The sequence below is a fragment of the Zophobas morio genome, unplaced genomic scaffold (genome assembly GCF_036711695.1).
Source record: "Zophobas morio isolate AGI-343-1 ecotype UQ-CSIRO unplaced genomic scaffold, CSIRO_AGI_Zmor_V1 ptg000031l, whole genome shotgun sequence".
Classification (NCBI taxonomy): Eukaryota; Metazoa; Arthropoda; class Insecta; order Coleoptera; family Tenebrionidae; genus Zophobas; species Zophobas morio.
In genome coordinates, this window is record NW_026972136.1 from 7956952 (window position 1) to 7979277 (window position 22326).

At 31.3% G+C, this 22326-nt stretch overlaps 4 protein-coding genes across 4 annotated transcripts; all 4 read left to right on the forward strand.

The window, feature by feature from the left end:
• Nucleotides 1-445: 445 nt before the first annotated feature.
• Nucleotides 446-8377, forward strand: LOC135139347 (uncharacterized). The gene is made up of 7 exons (XM_064069551.1): nt 446-1176; nt 1226-1325; nt 1378-1482; nt 6733-7382; nt 7427-7526; nt 7573-7677; nt 8321-8377. Exons 1-7 carry the CDS (start codon nt 446-448, stop codon nt 8375-8377), a joined length of 1848 nt encoding a protein of 615 aa, XP_063925621.1.
• Nucleotides 8378-10595: 2218 nt separating this feature from the next.
• LOC135139348 (odorant receptor 94a-like) lies at nt 10596-11646 on the forward strand. The gene is made up of 3 exons (XM_064069552.1): nt 10596-11326; nt 11375-11474; nt 11524-11646. The coding sequence occupies exons 1-3, from the start codon at nt 10596-10598 to the stop codon at nt 11644-11646; spliced, it is 954 nt and encodes a 317-aa protein (XP_063925622.1).
• Nucleotides 11647-14764: 3118 nt separating this feature from the next.
• LOC135139349 (odorant receptor 94a-like) lies at nt 14765-19077 on the forward strand. The gene is made up of 4 exons (XM_064069553.1): nt 14765-15495; nt 15545-15644; nt 15696-15800; nt 19045-19077. Exons 1-4 carry the CDS (start codon nt 14765-14767, stop codon nt 19075-19077), a joined length of 969 nt encoding a protein of 322 aa, XP_063925623.1.
• Nucleotides 19078-19682: 605 nt separating this feature from the next.
• Nucleotides 19683-20782, forward strand: LOC135139350 (odorant receptor Or1-like). Its single transcript, XM_064069555.1, has 3 exons — nt 19683-20410; nt 20462-20561; nt 20618-20782. The coding sequence occupies exons 1-3, from the start codon at nt 19683-19685 to the stop codon at nt 20780-20782; spliced, it is 993 nt and encodes a 330-aa protein (XP_063925625.1).
• The last annotated feature ends 1544 nt before the right edge of the window (nt 20783-22326 follow it).

The following is a 22326-nucleotide window of genomic DNA, read 5'->3' on the forward strand; positions in this document are numbered from 1 at the left end:
GTTAGCATTATTCCTTGTACGCAACACTTAATCGATGCAGATTAAATAACTTTCCAAAAAGGTATGTATAAATCATTTTCTTTTATTAAATACAAACAGCGTTTGGCTTTTAAACCCCATAATTATGTTTATTTTTTGAACCAACCATAACTACCTACTTTGTCGTGAGAATCCGTCAGATGTGGAAATTTTTTAAATGACATTTAAAACTGCTTATTATCTGTAATTTCCGCAAGTCTCACCCACCTGAAAACGATTACCCGACAAGACAAACAGAACGTAAATAATAAAAAACTATAATTACCAATAAGAAGTGAAAAATTTTATCATCTGGGTTATGGTATTAATAAAATATTATCGTAACTCTCTTAGCCTACTAAACTCATGAATTCAAGAGGCATTCAGTTGTAAAACCGATGTCGGCGCGTACACACTTCTTAAAACAATGGATAAATTTAATTGGAAATTCACTATCCGTTATAATATTCTAGTTTTAAAAATTGGCGGCCTCTGGCCCAAAGGCAACGAAGTTTACAAATTCAATTTCTACACTTTATACTCCATCGTCGCAATAAATTTATTTATCAACGGTCACAACTTTTTTCAAACCGCCAACATTTTCTTCGTCTACACTGATCTAACAGCACTTAGTGCGTTAATTTTTATAACTATCACCGACTTACTAGCGTCAATTAAAGCTTGCTACTTTGTCATCAACGTTGGAATTTTAAAAAACTTGATGGTTACACTGGACGGACAACTATTTCAGCCCAAAACATCTGCACAAAGAAATTTAGTGCAACCTAACTTGAAGTCGTGGAAAATAGCTTTCGTTAGCTTTTGGACACCAGCACTAGCCACGTTAATATCATGGTCAGTTTTTCCCATCATGGATGGGTCGTTTAGAGAATACAGATTACCATTTTCTGCTTGGTATCCTTATAATACCAAGGTATCTCCGCACTACGAAATAACGTACATTTACCAAGTTCTTAGCATTTGGTTTCTGGCTCTGAGCAACGTTAATATGGATACATTAATAGCAGCACTAATGATGTATGTTGGTACTCAGTGTGACATTTTGTCTGATGATGTGAAAAATTTGGGCAGTGGAGGAGTGTCGGAGTTTAACACGAATTTGTTGAATTGTATGAACCATCACAGAAATATCCTTAGGTAAAAACGTCGATTAGCATGGTTAGGATATCTATAAGAAGTTTTGCAGCTTTGCCGAAAATTGCAACAAATTTTTTGACAAAATAGCACTTGGGCAATTTTTTACAAGCTCGCTTTCGTTAGCATTGGCTGCGTTTCGGTTGACTGTGGTAAGTTTATTATAATTCTATAGTCAGTTTTGTCCTTACATAAAAAAAATAGGTTGAATCGTTGAGCATTGAGTTTTATTCTCTGCTGTTCTACGTGTTTTCCATGACGGTGCAAATTTTTCTCTACTGTTGGTTTGGAAACGAAGTGGAAATTAAGGTAAGTAGTAGTGTGATAAATATATAACAAATAGTTTTAATGTGTTTTAACAAATATTCCTTAGTTGGTGTTGAAAAGAAAAATTAAAAGCTAATTTGTATTTCAACTGTTAATTGCAACGAAATTTAAAAAGAGAATTATATTAACAACACTCAGTTTTAAGACAACAAAAATATTTTCTGTTGGTTATTTGATTTTATTTTGCTACTAATTCTGGTTGACTTTTACTAGAATTTTATCTGGTACTTGATCGTTGTTTAAATTTTTTCTTTTGCTACGTACTTTTAATTACATGCATTTCTGCCTCTTTTCACTGGCATCAACTGTTTTGTACAATTATTTTCTCCCCATTATATCGGAAAAGTTTTGTGAAAAACTGTGTCACAATAAATGTGAGTTTTTCTTCTTGTATGTAAAATATTTCTATAAGTTACTAACCAAATCAAAGAGAACAAGTTGTATTAGTCTACTACTAAATTAAAAATTAAATTAAATTAAAAATTAGTCTAAAATTTAAAAAAATTGATTTTCGTTTTTGTGCACTGCAATATTTATTTTTCTTTTCTAACGGCATAAGTGTAATTTACAAAAAAAATTGGTCATACAGTTCCCGTTTCTTAGAAAAATTATAAAGTTAAATGATACGATTTTTAAATTGAAAACCAGTGGCGTAGATAGTAGATAACCGACAAGAAAAAATATATTAACAGCACATGTCTAACTTGGAGTGTAAGAGTGTTGGAAAGAATGTGACGATTAAGCATGCATGATTTGAATGATTTTTTTTTCTCCAAAAACAGACGAGGACCAAAATTAATCGACCTAGTGACCTTCGCGTTAATAGTTCGACATTTTAATCGCACTATTCCCTAATTTACCATAAGCTAGTGCTCTTATATGAATAATAATTAAATGAAAATCATGTTCTCTTTTTGTGAGTAAGGGTAATTCATGAGATGTTAATCATTGTAATAGGAAAGCTAACTCAGTTATTTTTAAACCAAAAAATGTAAACATTTATTTAGTCTTTTTGAAATTATCCAATAATGGGGGGAAATTGTGTGTAGAGATTTTTTGAATGAAAATAGTTGAAACTTTACTAACAAAATAAGAAAAATGTAAAAGACAACAATCTAAGAAAAACAACAAGAATATGGAACAAAATTTAAAGAAGTAGGTTATTTATAAAATAACTTATCGAAAAACAAAAAAGATGAGAAAGTAATGCCACTAACACACAAGTCACAATAGTATTACCACCATCAAATGCAACTAAATTGTGTTTTTGGTTTAAAAAAAATGTTACAACATTAGCGTTTAATGAAAAATTTTAAACTAAAAATAAAAATTTAATGCAAAATTCTAACCTTTATCGCTTCTTCTTCTGCTACAGTTTAGCGAATTCCCTCTTGTTCTTATAAGGACCCACTGCAACAAAAGTAGAACATTGTTAGTGTTTAATTTTTTTAAACCAATCTAGGTGCGAGAAACTGTAAAATTTGATTCTGCAAATTTTACTTTGCTGACCCGTTAAAATAAAAACAGGTTTTGCTGTCGAAAAACACAAAAATACAAATTCCACCGTTGGCGCTTTTTGCCATTGTGGTGGCGCCAAATAATTATAAAATACAATGCAACAACAATGAACAAATCTTAATTTCATGTTATTATGTTCATTTCGATTTAAATACACCAAACATTGAACAAATAGGCGTACTATAACGAATATTAAAGCGATAAATAAACATTAATAATATCATTTACCCTCTAAATCCTGAATTCCTTTCATTCCCCGCCGATCCTTGAAGTCCCCACTTCACCTTTTATTTTAGCACGAAAGTGATCTATTTTTAATAAAAAGAACAAGCACTCATCGCATTTAAAAATCTACTGTGCGAAAACGCATTAACTCCTCTGCATAACGTAAACAACAAAAAATTCTCAGCGCACTTCTTATCAGAGAGAATTTTTTGCGGAACTTTGAATCGACCCATCGCAGAGCAAAATCAACGCTATTGTAATTAAGTCGAGAAATTTGAAGATGTTCGTTTTTAATTTTATTGTTATTATCAGTAGAGTCACAAAGGGAAAAACTGCAGAGAATCCACTCAGAACTAATCTTACTTTTTGTTCATTTAGTATCTTAATAAAGCCGAAATAAAAGAAAAAAAAATGGTCACAATTTATTTCGACAAAACTTCCTTCGATCCAGTGGGGTAAATAACAGACCGTCACCTCCTACATCGCGAGAGCGTAAATTCCAAATGGGCACAGTCCACACAAATGCGCACAATATGAAATACGTTTAGAGCAGATAATAATTAATCGCAAACAATATATTCTTAATTCCTAGAACTTGTTTAACTTTGACTGTTTATGTTTATACTTCTAAAGAATTAGACCATATCTACGGTAGATCCTATCAGATAATAGTAGGAATAGTACAAGGAAAAAAAAGCCATGGTGGAATCGAACGTCCGTTGTTTGAGCGTAACGTCTGTTAGTCTAAGATCCCAAGTAAGAACGACCTTCACCGATTTGATAACCAGATGAAAATTATATTTTAAAAAATAAAATATGTTTGTGAACGTGTATCAATAAGGTTGCCATAAAAAAATATTCATGGCAATGATTAATTAGAATTATAAAAAAGTATAATTTTTTCAAATTTGACTCTCTTGGTTGCGAAATGACTCATAGTCTAATTGAAAGTATACAACATCTGCCTACCTTTTTCTGTTCCCTTTTACCTGGTAGCCGCGTGCAAACAGGTAAATTGATATTAGTAATTGTGCTCATCTGCTTACCATGATATTTATATATCAAAATGTAGGTAAATTTATTGCGAGTAGAGTAGTATAAGGTTGTTCAAGAAAATCTGTTCATAGATTACGGTAGCTAGGCTTTGAAGTTGCAAAAATTGGAGCATTTAACTATGTGTGACAGAGAAGCGTTGCTCGGACTGTACCATGCGATAAAGGATCACGTAGTATAGCAGCTGCGCGCTACTGGCCGGTAGAATATAAGAGAGTGCGCATGCTTCCTATTCGTAGTATAGACAAGGAAAAAAATAGTATACTATAGAGGATCATTTTCAAACGTAGTGAGTTTTATTCTCTCCTATTCTACGTGTTTTCCATGATGGCGCAAATTTCTCTTTATTGCTGGTTTGGAAATGAAGTGGAAATTAAGGCAAGGAATAGTGGAAAATATATTCATAATTAGTTTTAATCACCCGAGAAAAATGGAGATGCATTTAAAAGAAAATAAAAATTTAAGAAAAACAAAATTTGCTTTTTTGTCATATAAGATTTAAAATATCATTTTCGTTTCGGTGTAAATAATAATATGGCGATTTATTTAAAATGTTGTTGTTTTTTTTTTAATAAATAATATTCGTTTTTGTAATAAGTGACTGAAGTGTAGCTTTTTTTTCTCACTAATCCCTCGAGTGTTTCCAAAATCGACCGAAATTACATCTGAAAGCTAGTTATTTTTTTTTTAAATGTCATATTTGTACCTCTCATAGCTTCATTTACAAAAGTAGAGTTGTCTCAAATATAATAAAATATGTTTATATTTCAAAGTGACGAGTGGTATTTTTTTTATTTTGACCGCCTAGTGATACTTATACTAAATTTTATTTTATTTAAAATAACACTACCACGAAGACCTTGCAACATTTTTAACATTTAAAGAAATTGCTACATTTCTTTGCTTTGTTTTAAATACACTGCCCCACAAAAAAACCCGGACACTTAAATCTTTGTAAATTTACGGTAATGTTTAGTGTTTCAACTTTTTTTATTTTTTTTTGTTTCCACATGTTCTAGAATAAATTTGTTTTCTATTAATGACTACATTCATGATTTGCTTTTTGGAATATTTTTTATAAAAATTTGATCATTTGCAAGTAATAAAAAAAAATCAAATGTCCGGGTTTTTTTGTCTGGGAATGTATTATGATTATTACCGTTAAATAATTCGATGTCGTTTGAAGTTTTCAACAAAACAGTAAAACAGTAAATCGTATGCTGTTCTGATTTGTCTTATCTTGAATTAGTTTCCGAATATTGTTTGACAAAATTTTATAATTAATTAAGTTTACTTGAGTGGATTAGTTGTACATTCAGTTTCTTCATTTATTTTATTTATTAACTATGGTTGTGTTCGATTATTTCACAAAATTAATTTTTATAAAAATAAATTAAAAATTTACGTTTAAATATTTCGAATTTCGTTGCAAATCGCTGTTTTTGTAGAATTTTCTTATTTATTAAAATTACGTTTTTGTATTAATTACTTATAGTTATATTATTTCTGTATTGATTAGTTCGTTTTATAATGATCAAGTACAGCCATCGATTTTTGAAACTTTGTTTTCGAGTCTTGCATTTTAAACACAATTTTTCAAATTGACCGAAAGATAATGTAAATTTAAAAATTGCAGTTAAGAAGTTCAGTAATAACATTCTCCTTAAGGAAACAACATTTTGAGATACCAAAGGTAATTTTTATGCATATTTTCAGTCTGCTTACTTTACGAAATATCTCCGTTTTATATATTAATTTCTTTCCAAACAAGAACCTTATTGTTTATTGTTTTTGGCAGGTAATATGTACTTTTATTTAATAGAAGATTGTGAGGTTTTTTACAACTCTAATATAAAAAAAATACTTAAATGTAAATGTAAGCGAAGTTCTTGCAGCAGAGACACGTTATATTAACAAAATGGTTTAATTTACTTAGGTAGAACTTCCTCGCCCCTGAATTACAGTCGAACAAATGCAACGTTTTCCAAAAATTATAGAATTTAATTTAGCGATTTTTTTATTTTTTTATGATAGTAGGTCCAATAAGTTAAAATAAACCCCTGTGCGGACTGTCAGACCACTTCTAGACCACGGAGGGCTCGGCTTATTATGTGTAAAAAACAAGACGGATTAAACAATAAAAATATAATAATAAAAGAGTCAAGGCAGATTCATAAACTACTAGTGCAGGATAATGTTGTTTTATGAAATTTAAATTGCCTTTACTAAGAAACACTTTGCGGGAAGTCATCAAATTTTACGTTTTACCGTGTACATGATATTCCTAAAATGCATATAAAATTTGACGACAACGGTCAATTAGTCCTGGAGGTTATCTGCCGGGCAGACAAAATAATGAACATATTTTAACGTCATTTAGTTAAATGATATAAATAAATACATACTAATACATAATCTATGAGAATTTGAATCTAGCCTGAAGGTGATACCTACCAGTTTAACTTATACTTTCTATTTCTTCTCATATCCGTCGTTTTGTTCCGCTACCCCCAGAACATCTGCCAAATCATTGTCCTCTTTTACACTAGTGACATAACTGTGCCCGGAGCGATTATTTTCGTTATCTTATCAGATTTAATAGCAGTCGTGAAGATGCACCTTGTTGTTGCAAACATCAAAATGCTGAAGAAGCTAAGAGGAGCCATTGACAGTGAAGACCTTCAACCGCAAAATCAAGCGGAAGAACGTGCAGTGACGGATGGTATCGATTTCTGGCGAAAATCGTTTTATTTCTTTCTAAGTGCCGGAATTTCGACGTTATTTTTTTGGGGGACTTTCCCAATTTTGGATGGCGGTTACAAGGAGTACAAGCGACCGTTTATTGTTTGGTATCCGTACGATTTCAAAAAATCTCCGTATTATGAACTCACCTACATGCACCAGATGATCAGTATTATCTTCATTGCTAATCTTAATATGAGCGTGGATTCTTTCGCGAGTGCTCTGCTGAGTTTCATTGCGGCTCAGTGCGAGATTTTGTCTGATAAGCTCAAAAATCTCCATCAGGAAACCGATGCTAGAAGAGCTTTCGTTGGCTGTATTAAGCATCATCTTCAAATTATAAGGTAAGTGGGTTTGTGTGGTAAAATCATTAAAAGAAAACTTGCAGATACGCTGACGACAAAAGCAAGTTTCTTGATTTAGTAGTGTTTTTGCAGTTCGTGCCAAGTTCTGTGTCCTTTGGCCTTACACTATTTCAGCTGAGTACTGTACGTATTTTTTAAGGTTAAATATCGTTGTATATATTTTTTTCAGGTTGTACCATTTACCGGTCAGTTTTATTGGTTTCTTACTTATGGTATTGCCGTGACTCTGCAAATATTTATGTATTGGTGGTTTGGAAATCAAGTAGAACTGAAAGTATGTGGATGTTTCTTCAAGAAATGTATTTTCTGTAATTTGTGCTTTATTATGAAAGAGTCACAACATTCCATACGCAGCATATGAATGTCAGTGGTTTGAATTTTCAACATCTCTTAAATATGATTTGATGATCACTAGCAGCCATGTCGACTCATTTAGAGGTAGCAAATTCAACTTTTGCGACCACGGGTTCAAAAAGAAAAATTGAGGTTATGTACGCATTGTTTGATGTGATTATTTCTTAAAAAATGAACAAATGTGTGCTACTAACATTACTTGAGTATACGCATGGTAGTTGGTAGACGGTAGAAGATAAAATGATTAATTCAGCGACAAGTATAAACGGTTTTCTTTGTGTTGAAGATTTAGATTAAGTATGATTAGAAATTAAAACAAAATCATGTTGTGTCAAAAAATTGAACGTTTATTTTTTCAATTTCGCTGCGCGTCTCGGGTTCTAATTTGCGCTCGGTCTAGAATGCTTGGCTTTGCAACCTTGGCTAATAATATACTATTTCACTCTTCGGACTCAGAAACCGATAAAATTTTCAGCCAAGGGTTTGTTCTACACTTCTCTTGAAACTTTTGTTCGGGTAGGTAAACGAGGTACTTTGATTTTTTATGATAATTTTTTTTGTAGATTTTGCAAACCGGGTGGTCTTATTTTGCCCTCCTGCCAACAATCAACACTTCGTAAGATAATCATACACTTTTCATAAAGTTCTGTGTATTCACTTCAGATAATAATAAGTATTATTGAGTTTCCTTTTAGACTCTTAATCTTGTTATTATACTTTACGCTTCAATAAAAATATGCTGTTTGTGTTTTCTCGTTAATACATTTTTCTAAATTTCCTCAGGTGAAAATTCAATTAACCGATTAAATTAAGAGAAGGTAAAAACTGTTACGTGAAAAATAAGGTTACTAGTTATTATTTATTTAATTCATTTTATGTATATCGTGGACAGCATGTGCCACGTCACAAACAAAGGCTTAATATAACGTGTATTTAAAAAATAATATCTATATTAAAATATGCATCAAAGGATTCTGCATTCCGAGGACGGGTTGCATTCGTAATTTTAATATTTAATTAAGCTTTTACCAACTTTATTCCTGTGTAGTGACGTAGACATTTAACTGTATATATAGGAAAAAATATGTGAACAAATTTAGTTCAAGTTGTGTCACTAGTGTCGCCCGGATTGTTGCTAAATTTTCTGTGAGTAATGGAATCAAATTAGTATGTTCCGTTGTAGAATATCAATAAAAAAGTGTGTAATCAGGTCACATTTTGCCTTTAAATTATTGTTGTCAAATTTATGCAGTTGAGGTGAGTGTTAATGAGTGTTTAATCTGATCGGCATTTATCAGAAACAAGTAACCAAACACTAAAGGATAAATCTATTTAAAATTTTTCTAAACATATCACAGCATCTGATATTACTTACAAATATTTTTTTTTTAATAATTTCACAATACATTAGACGAATTGATTTTAAACTAGATTTCTCCAATTTTAATATATTTATTATTTATTCTAGTTTACTCTTGTCTCCGTTTTTAGCAGAAATTTTTATGAACAATATTGAAACAAAGATTTATTCAAATCCTCAAATATTATATACACATCAAAAACATCCATGGATTTTTGAAGATTTCTCTTCGATAGAATTTTCGTTTTGTCAGAAATGTCGTTTCACTTTGAAAGCTTGAGTTGAAAATTCAATGATCAAAGACAAAGTTTCAGAAAACATGACTGTCTTTAATCGTTTTTTTGTTGCTCTCTCCGTATGTAATATCATATTATTTATAATTACTTGCTATAAATTTTTGCATTTTTTCAGTTTGCAAACTTTTAATTGTTACTATATTTACTTTTAATTTCATAGACAGTATTTGTTTTGAAAAATAATTAAATAGCGTTATGCTGTTAGAATATATCTAGTTCCATTTATCATTAAATTTTGAAAAGAAAAATATTTTTGAACAATTTTTAAAAGTCTTGATCTTTACAAGACAGTAACAACTACTCCATTCTCTGCAACACTACGTCAAAAGTATTTGTTTTTATGAAATGGGAGCATGGTAATTAACAAGAGATACACTATGCCCAACGAAACTGAAAATCCAAATAATAAGGGACACTAGTTATTTATGTATTAAAGGCATAATTAAAGCTCTTAATTTCCCGAGGTCATAATCGACAATATTGTGGAAAATTATAAAAAAAATTATTCATACGAAAGTCCAAAAATTTTTGCTAATGAAATGATTAAACCATTGTGTTTGCACTGAAAGTCAATACAATAATAGTGGCAATAATAGGCGTAAATAAACCTTACCAATAAAATTGTGCTGATAAAAATCCAAACTCACTTGAAAAATTCACGACTACAAAAAAAAAACACAATTTCACAAAAATTCTCAGATAACGTAAAATGTGAGCAATATTTATTCCTCAGCAACACTCTATCGATGCTCATTAACCCTCCACAAAACTTATTTTAAATCAATTTCTTTAATAAAATAGAAACAGCGTCTTGCTTTCAACCCTATAATTATCGTTACATTTTCAAACAAACCATAACTCTCAAGGCGTCCATTTTGTCGTGAGAATCAGTCAGATGTAGATTTTTTTAAATGAGATTAAAGCTGCTTATTATCGGGTAATTTCAGCAAGATTCACCCACCTTATGACAAAAAAAATAATTGTTTTCGTAATTTGGGTAATTATTACCCAACAAGACAAACAGAACATAAGTAATGAAAAACTATAATTATAAGAACAGAAAAATTTTATTCCCTGGTTTAGAGTATTAATAAAATATTATCGTAATTTACTTAGTTTGTTAAAGCCATGAATCCACGAGTAGTGAAAGCAGTGTCAGCGCGTAGACAGTCCTTAAAAGCAATGGATAAATTTGATTGGAAACTAACTATTCGTCTTAATATTATTATTTTGAAAATTGCCGGTCTGTGGCCTAAAGGCAACGAAGTGTATAAATTCGACTTCTACACAATATATTCGTTCTTCGCTTTAAATTTATTTCTCAATGTTCCCAATTTTTTTCAAGCAGCCAACATTTACTTCGTCTACACTGATTTAACAGCATTAACTGCCATAATTTTTGTGACTTGCACTGAATTACTAGCGTCGATTAAAGTTTGCTACTTTGTCAGTAATATTGGAATTTTAAAAAAGTTAATGGTGACACTGGATGGACAATTGTTTCAACCTAGAACATTGGAACAAAGAAGATTAGTGCAACCTGGGTTGGATTCATGGAAAATGACTTATACTATCTTTTATGTACCAGTAATAGCCACGTTAATATTGTGGGCAGTGTTTCCCATCGTGGATGGGTCGTTTAGAGAATATAGGTTACCATTTTCCGCTTGGTATCCTTACAACACCAAAGTGTCGCCCTTCTACGAATTAACATACGTTTACCAAATTGTTAGCGTCTGGTTTCTGTCTATTACCAATGTTAATATGGATACGCTAATAGCGGCACTAATGATGTATATTGGTACTCAGTGTGACATTTTGTCTGACGATGTGAAAAATTTGGGTAGTCGTGGAGAGCTGGAGTTTAACACGAAGTTGTTGAAGTGCATAGACCATCACAGAAATATCATTAGGTAAAAAGGGTAATTAACGTGGTTAGGGTTCTATAAGAAGTTTTGCAGCTTTGCCGGAGATTGTAACAAATTCTTTGACAAAATAGCACTTGGGCAATTTTTTACGAGCTCGCTTTCGTTAGCTTTGGCTATGTTTCAACTGACTGTGGTAAGTTTATTATAATTCTGTGGTCAGTTTTGACGCTTATAAAAAATAGGTTGAGCCTTTCGGCAGTGAGTTTTATTCTCTTCTATTCTACGTGTTTTCCATGACGGTGCAAATTTCTCTTTACTGCTGGTTTGGAAATGAAGTGGAAATTAAGGTAAGCAATAGTGGATAAATGTAATAATAAATAGTTTGAAAATCTAAATTTAAGAAAAACAAGAATTTGCTTTTTTGCCGTATAAGATTTAAGATATCATTTTCGTTTCGATGTTAATAATAATATGGCGATTTATCTAAAATTTGTTGTTTTTGTTTGTGTAAATAAATAATATTCATTTTTGTAATAAGTGACTGAAGTGTGGCTTTTTTTCTCACAAATGGCCTGAGTGACAACGCAAAATTTCAGCGATGACATGTTTCCAAAATCGACCGAAATTACATCTGAAAGCTAGTTATTTTTTTTTTTAAATGTCATATTTGTACCTCTCATAGCTTCATGTACAAACGTAGAGTTGTCTCAAATAGTTTAAAATATGTTTATACATATTTCAAAGTAATGAGTGGTATTTTTTTTTTATTTTGACCGCCTATTGATAATACCATAACACTACCATGAAGACCTTGGAAATTTTTTAACATTTAAAGAAATTGCTACATTTCTTTGGTTCGTTTTAAATACACCGCCCCACAAAAAAACCCGGACACTTGAATTTTTCTAAATTTACGCTAATGTTTAGTGTTACAACTTTTTTTTTTACTTTTTTTTGTTTCCACATGTTCTAGAATAAATTTGTTTTCTATTAATGACTACATTCATGATTTGCTTTTTGGAATATTTTTTTAAAAAATTTGATAAGTTGCAGGTAATCAAAAAAATTCAAATGTCCGAGTTTTTTGCCGAGTGTATGATGAAGGATTGTACAACAACATTTAAACCTCGGTCTACATGAAAAAAAATTCGAAGTCTGCTATAAAAAATATTAAGTATATTTATTCTATTTTGTCAATTTAAACTGACTTCATTAACTCCATAGTAACTTTCACAAGGAGTTCATGATTCACTAGTAAAACCAAAGCGTTTGAATTCACAAGTGAAATCAAAGCGTTTAGTGAATTAAAAAATTTCAATTAAGAACAGGCTTTTATTTCTTTTACAAAAATATTAACATTAAATTAGTTTTTGTTGTCGATGAATGGGCAAAATAATGTCTTGATGATTAATTTCTTGTTTTGACACAGAATTTGACGCAAAGGAGTCTGCTGCTGGATTCAGGGCAGATCTATTACTAATGACTGTTGATAATAATTGCTCAATGATTCTTGACGAAATTTCTATTTTATTACTCAGAGAATCCTCTATGTATTATCTAGTCTGGTATTAGAGTTGCACTCGAACGCCTAAAACTGTAACCCGTGTATGCTTCTAGATTTTGAAGGCTTAGAAATTGTGCATTTTTTCTGGGAATTATTGAAAAAGTGTTCACTTCTACAGGTTGTACCGTGCATTTTTTGTGTTCTTGTAATTGATGGAAAATCGTTTGTGTGAAATCGTTTCAGACCTTAATATTCTGTATTTCCGAAAAACGTCAATAGCAGGAACAGAGTTACTTCCGCTAATGATGATAAATTCACCAATTCTACATCCTCCAAAAACTCCCACGATAAAAATTACTTTTTGTAGTAAATATTCGTCATCAGAAGCATTATCTAAGAACCTCTCCATTTCTTCGAGTGTGAATACTTTGGAATTCTTTAATCTGTGCCCTACCGACTGTTATTTAGGAAAGCTGACAGTTGATCAAATCTATAACAATGAATAGTTTAAACCTCATAAATCATTATTTCGATGTCAAAAACCTCCTTATATCAATATTTTCCTTCATAGATAAAATTTTCTTCATTTGGGCATACTACGAACTTAGTGGCGACGATTTAGTATTTTTAGACCGTTCCGAAATATAAGACACAATTATTCTTTCGTCTACTCTTTTTGCATGCTTTTGCTTCCACCATTCACAAAAATTCATATATCCTTTTTCATATGAATGCTTGGATTTTGCTGGCACTGTTTTATTGACAGCTTTCAAAGCTTTGTCCAGGACTGCTGAGGGTACAAAAACTTCGTTTTTGTGTTTATCTCGCAGAAACACAAATGCCGCAAGTATTACGAGTTTAGAAAAATGTAAATAACTGGTTGTTAAGCTGGTTGTCACAGAAATTAATTTCGTAGTCTACACAATATCTTGGTTGGCATTATTATTATGAATCGAATTTTTATTAATACTGATTGTATATATACATACTTCTATCATGTGCTGATGCTAAAATGTAGATGCTTGAAACAATATAAGTACCTACTTCATAGCATATACTTATTTTAATTCATATTACCCATTATTTGAACTTCGATTTCACCTCTTACTTTAATATCAAGGGTCGCAACTCTTCGTTGTGTTTAAAGTAAGTTTGCAACAATATTTGAACGATTTATCGTGTGTGTTGGGCGGATTAAACCGGGTGTTCTTGATTCTCTAATTAGATAAATGTGATTTATTTTTTATCTAGGGACACATAAATTTGAATCTACATACAAAGTTTTCTTTCTTCGTGATTTTACAGTAAAGTCATAAAGAGGAAAACTGTAGAGAAGCTACTCAGGACCAATCTTACATTTTCTTCATTTAGTTTTTAAATAAAGACGAAATAAAATTTAAGAACTTCTCTCGTTCGAGAGGGGTAAATAACAGCCCCTCAGCTCCTGCACTGCGAGGGCTAAATTCACCTGGAAAATTGACGATTAAAAAAAGAATAATTTCACAAAAATTCTCACATAACGTAAAATGTTAGAAATATTTGTTCGACTACAACACTTTATCGATGCTCATTAACACTCCACGAAACTTGTTTTAAATCATTTTCTGTAATAAAATACAAACAATGTCTTGCTTTTAACCCTATAATTATCCTTCCATTTTCAAACAAACCATAACTCTCTAGGCGTCCATTTTGTCGTGAGAATCAGTCAGATGGAGATTTTTTTAAATGAGACTAAAACTGCTTATTATCGTTTAATTCCCGCAAGACTCACCCATCTTACGGCGAAAACAATTACCCAACAAGACAGACAGAACATAAATAATGAAAAACCATAATTATAAGAAATGAAAAATTTTATCGTCTGGTTTACAGTATTAATAAAATATTATCGTAACTTTCTTAGTTTATTAAAGCCATGAATCGAAAAGGCATTCAGTGGTAAAAGAAGTGTCATCGTGTAGACAGTTCTTAAAACAATGGATAAATTTAACTGGAAATTCACTATCCGTTTTAATATGCTTATTTTGAAAATTGCGGGTCTGTGGCCTAAAGGCAACGAAGTTTACAAATTCAATCGGTACACCATATATTCGATCTTCGCTTTAAATTTATTTATCAATGGACACAATTTTTTCCAAGCAGCCAACATTCTCTTCGTCTACACCGATTTAACAGCACTAACTGCCATAATTTTTGTGACTGTCACTGATTTACTAGCGTCGGTTAAAGTTTACTACTTTGTCAGTAACATTGGAATTTTAAAAAAGTTGATGGTGACACTGGATGGGCAATTATTTCAACCCAGAACGTTAGAACAAAGAAGTTTGGTGCAACCAGGATTGGACTCGTGGAAATTCACTTACGTTGCCTTTTGCGTACCGGTAATAACCACGTTAATATTGTGGGCAGTGTTTCCAATCATGGATGGGTCGTTTAGAGAATATAGGTTACCATTTTCGGCTTGGTATCCTTATAACACCAAAGTGTCTCCGTTGTACGAATTAACATACGTTTACCAAATTGTTAGCATCTGGTTTCTGGCTCTAACCAACGTTAATATGGATACATTGATAGCGGCGCTAATGATGTACGTTGGTACTCAGTGTGACATTTTGTCCGACGATGTGAGAAATTTGGGTAGTCGTGGAGTGATGGAGTTTAACACGAAGTTGTTGAATTGTATAGACCATCACAGAAATATCCTTAGGTAAAAAAATTCATTAACGTCGTTACGTTGTCGATAAGAAGTTTTGCAGCTTTGCGGGAAATTGCAACAAATTTTTTGACAAAATAGCACTTGGCCAGTTTTTTACGAGCTCGCTTTCGTTAGCTTTGGCTATGTTTCAACTGACTGTGGTAAGCTTGTTATAATTCTATGGCCAGTTTTGAAGCTTATATAAAAAATAGGTTGAGCCTTTGAGCAGTGAGTTTTATTCTCTCCTATTCTACGTGTTTTCTATGACGGTCCAAATTTCTCTTTACTGCTGGTTTGGAAACGAAGTGGAAATTAAGGTAAGGAATAGTGGATAAATATAACAATAAAAATGTCATTTTAGTTTCGATGTATATAATACGTCAATTTATTTAGAATTTTGTGTTACGGTCTTTTAAATAAATAATATTCCTATTCGTTTTTATAATGAGCGATTGAAGTGTAACTTTTTTTCGAAAAACCCTGAGTGACAGGTCAAAATTTCAGCGATGTGATGTTCCCAAAATCGGTAGAACTGACATCTGTAAAACAATATATTTTTTTTTAAAAGCGTCATATTTGTACCTTTCATAGTTTCATGAACAAACATCTCAAACAGTTAAAATATGTTTACATTAATTTGAAAGCAGTCGGTGGTATATTTTTTTTTGATCGCTTACTAATACTGAATTTTTTAATTTTTAAAATATTAAAAAAAAATACATTTCTTTCCTTCGTTTTAAATATTAGAGAGATTGAAAAATAAGTTTTACAACTGAGTCTACGTGAAAAGAAGTCTGGTATAAAAAATAATAAATATATTAAAAAACAACAACAATATAAAAATATTACGTTATATTAGAACAGAACATTAATTTAAGGTTGAATCTATAGCGTTATATGTATTTTAGGATTCATTGACTGCCGTCTATAAACTGAAGTTTATTTCATCTGAGTTCGAAACGTGTTTCTAAAAACGTAAAAATGTTTTTACAAGTATTTCAGGTAACATTTTCTTAGAATAGATACAACATCTGACGTAAGTTTTAGCTCACTGGAAAACAACAAGCTAAATCCTTTTTCACATTAAATTAAGAGCAGTTAAAAATTATGCTTATGTTGTTATTTATATTTAATTTCCTTTAATATTTTCATTTATTTAATTATAATAATTTTCAATATACAAAGTGAGTCACTAAGCGCACGGTCTTCGACATCTTATTAATTATATTAGAGACAGAAAAAAATTCAAGACCAAAGTTGTATGGTTATTTGAGGACTATACTACTATACAGAGTGCTCTGTTTTACAATGATTGACCACAGTTTACTTTTGAAAGGCCAATGCGACGTTGCCACGTTATTCTAATTTTCTTGGAATTTTTTGGCAATTGGGGGGTTCACAACGAAATTGCAGTAAGGCTATTTTTTAAAGTCTGTCTTACATGATTTAGTGGAGAGGTACAAAAAGGTAGGCATTTTGTTGGGGTGGCAAATAAATTCAATTTCAATAATATGCAGAGTGTTTATAAAAAATCTAAAACTTTTCAATTTTCAAATATCGTTATTTCAGTTTTTTCCTGTATTTTATTATTGGATTGTACTCTATTTTTTGTTTTCATTCTTCTAAAATGTCGATGTGTCTTTTAAAAAAATAAAAAACTGAGTAACTATCAACTTTGAATATAAAAAATACTAAGCAAAGAAAAATAACCAAAAATGGAATAAGATGCAGTAATAAAACATAGGTGTTTAGTTTGGAAAAACTGTAATATCGACATTGAAAACTTAATCTTAATTAAATTTAATCTCAGTTAGACCACAAGTGCGAACTTTTCTTTGTCTTTACACTAAATTTTGTAACACAAATTTCAAAAATAACTCTTCTGTGATTTTTCATGAACCCTTCCATTGCTAAAAAAAAATTCAAGAAATTGGAATAACGTGGCAACGTCGAATTGTAACTTCAAAATAAACTGTAGTTGTCATATGAAGATATACAGGGAGTTAATTTTTTTTTCGGATGATCGGTTTCGTACAATATCCTTGCTGTAATTATCTTCAAAAATTTTTACTGAAAAAAGTGCTAAAAGAGGTAAAACTTAAAAGCCGATTTCTAAAGTTTCTTTTAAAATGGTTACTTGAATACACAAGGAGAAAAGCCACTTTTTCTCTTGTGTGTAAAATGCTTCAAAAATATTAAATTAAAAAATAAATAAAAATTAGCTACTTGGACTATACGTTTATTTACAAAAGAATATATTTTGCTTTTCGTGATTGGCAGCTCTAATAGTACTACAAACTACTGACGTAACAATAGGGTGATTCGAAATAGGCGCATTAAATCAACTGTACATAATTAAATTCCCTGAATTAGATTAAAAAAGGTAAAAACACTAGGCATGAATTAAGATATGGTTAAATGTCTAGATTTGGGTCCATTTTTTAAATCATTGTTTCTTTGCTCATAAACCGTCATATTGTTACTGGACCATCATTGAACCACCCCGTATACACAGAAATTGAAATAGAGCTCCATTTGCTTCTGCATTTTATTATTTTTTGGTTGGATTTTAATCCTCTTGAAATTTTCTTCAATACTTTTTTGTTCTTAAATATCTTATATGCCAAAAGTGCACCTGCTTCTTAAAAAATCTATTGACTAAAGCTAAAACAAATAAATTTATTTTAATCTTCAATACTTTCTGATATGATTTGCTGTTAGAGTTAGTTCATAAGGAATTTTGTAAATTATTTCTGTCATATGTTTTCATTTATTAGTTTTTTCATGAGAAAATTACTTACTTTTTGTCAATTTCTGAAAATCCATGAATCACGTTAAGATCTTTTCATCAAGCCACGAAAAGTGTAACAGGGCCATTTTGACTTATCTTTCGTTATGTTTTCTTGGCGTTTCACAGATTTATACGATAAGAAAATATCGACCTCGTGTTTCCGTCTGTCTGTCATCTGTAAAACTTCCCCTCTGCTGCGAGGTGTCAAATAATCTCTGGAATTGAAGACCAGTTGTTCTAAAATTTCATCAGTGTTATAACAAAAATGTAAATCAAAGAACAAATATTTAATTATTAATAATAATAGACGTACAATTTTTTCCACAGTTCCTCAGAACCTTAACAATTTATTAGAGAACGTAATATTTCATTCAAATTATCCACACAACAAACTATAATTTTAGGATAAATTTTGTACCAGCAAGTTCTTCATTCATTAATAGTTAAACATAAATGGCAAGCGAATGCCTCGATTAATGTTTTTAATAGTAGATCAATACTAAAATGTATCAAGACTTGTGATTAGAGATATGTACTTGACTTTATGTTAAATATATACTGCAGGATTTAACATTAAGTGAAGGATAGGTTTTTATTTTAAATTGCAGTGAGGTTTAATAACGATAAATGTCAGTTGATGCAGTCTGTTCAGATGCAATATTTCTTTTGTGGTGATAAGAAGTGGAGTTTAATATAAAAAAAATCTAAATTTTGTTAATTTCGAAAGTTTGTAATCAAATATAAGTGCAATCTTAAAACGATTATTTTAGGTGTGCTTTAAAATTATAGTGACTGCCAACTAAAATTTTAGTTTTCTAAACTCCTTGAACGTCACATTATCGACAGAGACACACATCAAAATTATTAGATACATATCCTTACCAAAAATTACTCATTACCTTTTCTTTAGTTGTTCTTCACAAACCACAGTGAAGAATAAATGTATATCTAACTATTTATTAAATATCTACTAATTTTCTTGATTTGGATGAAACTTTGTGAGCACCGTCGTGTAACGTTCATCCAAGAGCCTCCACACAACTAAATAATTTATTGTCCTCAAATAAAATCACCATTTGAGTTTAAAACTCGTGTTTATGTGGCGCATTAATTATTACTTACTTTTAGTTCATCAGAAATACGTTGAAATTTTACTAGATACAGGAAACCATTTTTTTAATTAAAACTATGTTATTAATTTACAAGAAGCCGCTTATTATCCGCTGCTGCTGCCTTTCGTGAGACAAACAATCATCAATAATGAAAAAGTACACCAATTATCTCAAACGAAAAATTATTTTTTCAGTCCGAAGCATTAATAAAAGATCAGTTCTTTTAATAAATTCGGTAGATAGGGTGAATCAAAGTCAGTAAAGAGCGTGCAACCCATAGCAGTAAGTAGACAAAAATGGCAAAATTTGACTGGGAGTTAACAATAAAGGCAAATATCGTATCCATGAAGTTGCTAGGACTCTGGCCTAAAAGTGTTAAAGGATATAGGCGAGATTTGTATTCAGTATATTCATTATTGTCTTTAAACCTACTGATCAACGGCCACGTCTTCTTTCAAACACTGAACATCTTTTTCGTTTACACCGACATAGCAGCTGTGACAGCCATAATATTTGTCATATTAACGGAAATACTAACCGCCGTTAAGGTCTATTATTTTGTACGCAACATGAAGCAATTGAAACAAATAATGGAAACGTTAAAAGAAGAATCTTTTTTACCGGACACGCAACAGAAGATTTTAGTTCAACCGGGCTTAAACTTGTGGAAATTCACATACATAGTGTACCATTTTCCCGTTCTTCCTACTTTAACAGCGTGGGCTATTTATCCCATCACAGATGGTTCGGTCCAAGAATACAGATTACCATTTTCGGCCTGGTATCCTTTTAATACCAAAATTTCGCCCTATTATGAACTCACATACGTATACCAAATTGTGAGCGTCTGGTTTCTTGCAATCGCCTGTTTAAATATGGACACTCTAGTGGCAGCACTGATGATGTATGTCAGCAGACAGTGCGAAATTTTGTGTGATCGTGTGAAAAATTTGGGCAGCGAAGGTGTCGATAAATATGGCCAACGTCTACTAGAATGTATAATCCACCATAAAAAAATCCTGAGGTATTTATTTAAATAAAAGTTGCAAAATGATGCGAAATATTTTCGTTACAGCTTTTCTACTGACTGTAACAAATTTTTCGACAAAATTGTTCTTGGGCAATTTATCACGAGCGCGTTGACTTTGGCACTCACCATGTTTCAGCTTACTTTGGTAAATCTGCTTATAATGTGTAATGAACTGTGTAATTTAAGTAAAATTAAAATTAGGTGGCACCACTTAGTAGCGAAAGCTATTCTCTGCTCTTCTACTCGTTTTCAATGACGACTGAAATTTTTCTGTATTGTTGGTTTGGAAATGAAGTTGAGCTTAAGGTGAGTAAAATTTTCAATTTTCTCGGAATTTCTGGCTTCGTAAAATGTGTTCGGAGCTAAAAAATAATTATAAATAAAGACTAGCTACACTTAAAGTGCCCGTCAGTGCTGCGGCAATTTTAATTTCTATATAATTGTTTTTACTATAATTTTGTTATTTTATCATGTGTTAGAATGTTGAATTATTTTTTTTATATTTTCTAGCATTTTTACAATAATAGTCATATGTCGTTGTTTAAAATCTAGGCATTCAGTAGTGTATATTATAACCCAATGCGAGATAAACAATTTAATATCTTTGTTATGGATATAACCATTTTTTTAAACCAGAATTTTAAGAAAGTTAGTTCAACCATTTATGAGTCAAATGTAAATGTGACAAAGTAAAAACGATATTTTTTTCGACTGTCCATTCGCTCTATTACTTTTTTAAGAACTTTTCCAAAAAAGCAGAAGAAAAAATTTTTAGTTATATAATTTTATTTTATGACGTCATCAGCTTTAGGAAGTGATGAAAAAAAAATCCTTTTTTTCACTAGCAGCCAGGACGCATGCAAATGTCGACTCATTTAGTGGTAGCAAATTCAACTTTTGCGACCACCGGTTCAAAAAGAAAAATTGAGGTTATGTACGCAATGTTTGATGTGATTATTTCTTAAAAAATGAACAAATGTGTGCTACAAACATTACTTGAGTATACGCATGGTAGTTGGTAGACGGTAGAAGATAAAATGATTAACTCAGCGACAAGTATAAACGGTTTTCTTTGTGTTGAAGATTTAGATTAAGTTTGATTAGAAATCAAAACAAAATCATGTTGCGTCAAAAAATTGAACGTTTATTTTTTCAGTTTATTGTCTTATGGTTTCTACTAGTGAAAAAAATAGTATATTAACCACGGTTGCAAAGCCACTTCTAGACCTCGCGCTTCAGAGCCCTCGACGCTGCGCGTCTCGGGTTCTAATTTGCGCTCGGTCTAGAATGCTTGGCTCTGCAACCTTGGCTAATAATATACTATTTTGGAATAGTTCAATCAAATATGGCATTTTTTCATCATGCTCCGAAACCATAAACACGTTATATTTTTCGAATCTGTACGTAAAGACCTCTATCCCATAATTTTTTGTGCATTTGTAGACAACCCAATATTTCAGTCTTCCCACTTATAAGTTCTCACATTTTTTCAACCACCTTCGAAAATTACCGAAAAAGATTTTTGTGTAGATTTAGAAGTCATGTTAGACATTATTTCTTCGAAAACTCTGCCCATTTATTTAGAATCGACCAATGCCAATTGTCCAGGTATGGCAATTTTGAGGATTAAAAAAAAATTGATTTTCAAGCCGAATATTTCCAAAATCCTTGCCCCAGGACCATAGAGACCTTATATTTTTCGAAATAGATCGTCGAGATCTATGTCACGGAATTTTTTGTGAAGTTTTACACAACTTTTTCAAAAGTTCAATTTTCAATACCGTCGATCTCTAGTTTAGCTATGGTCTAATTTCTTCGAAAATTCTTGCCATTTTTCCAGAATTGCTAAATGAAATGTGGTAGTTTTTAGGATAAAAAAAGATGCATTTAAAACTGAATATTTACAAAAT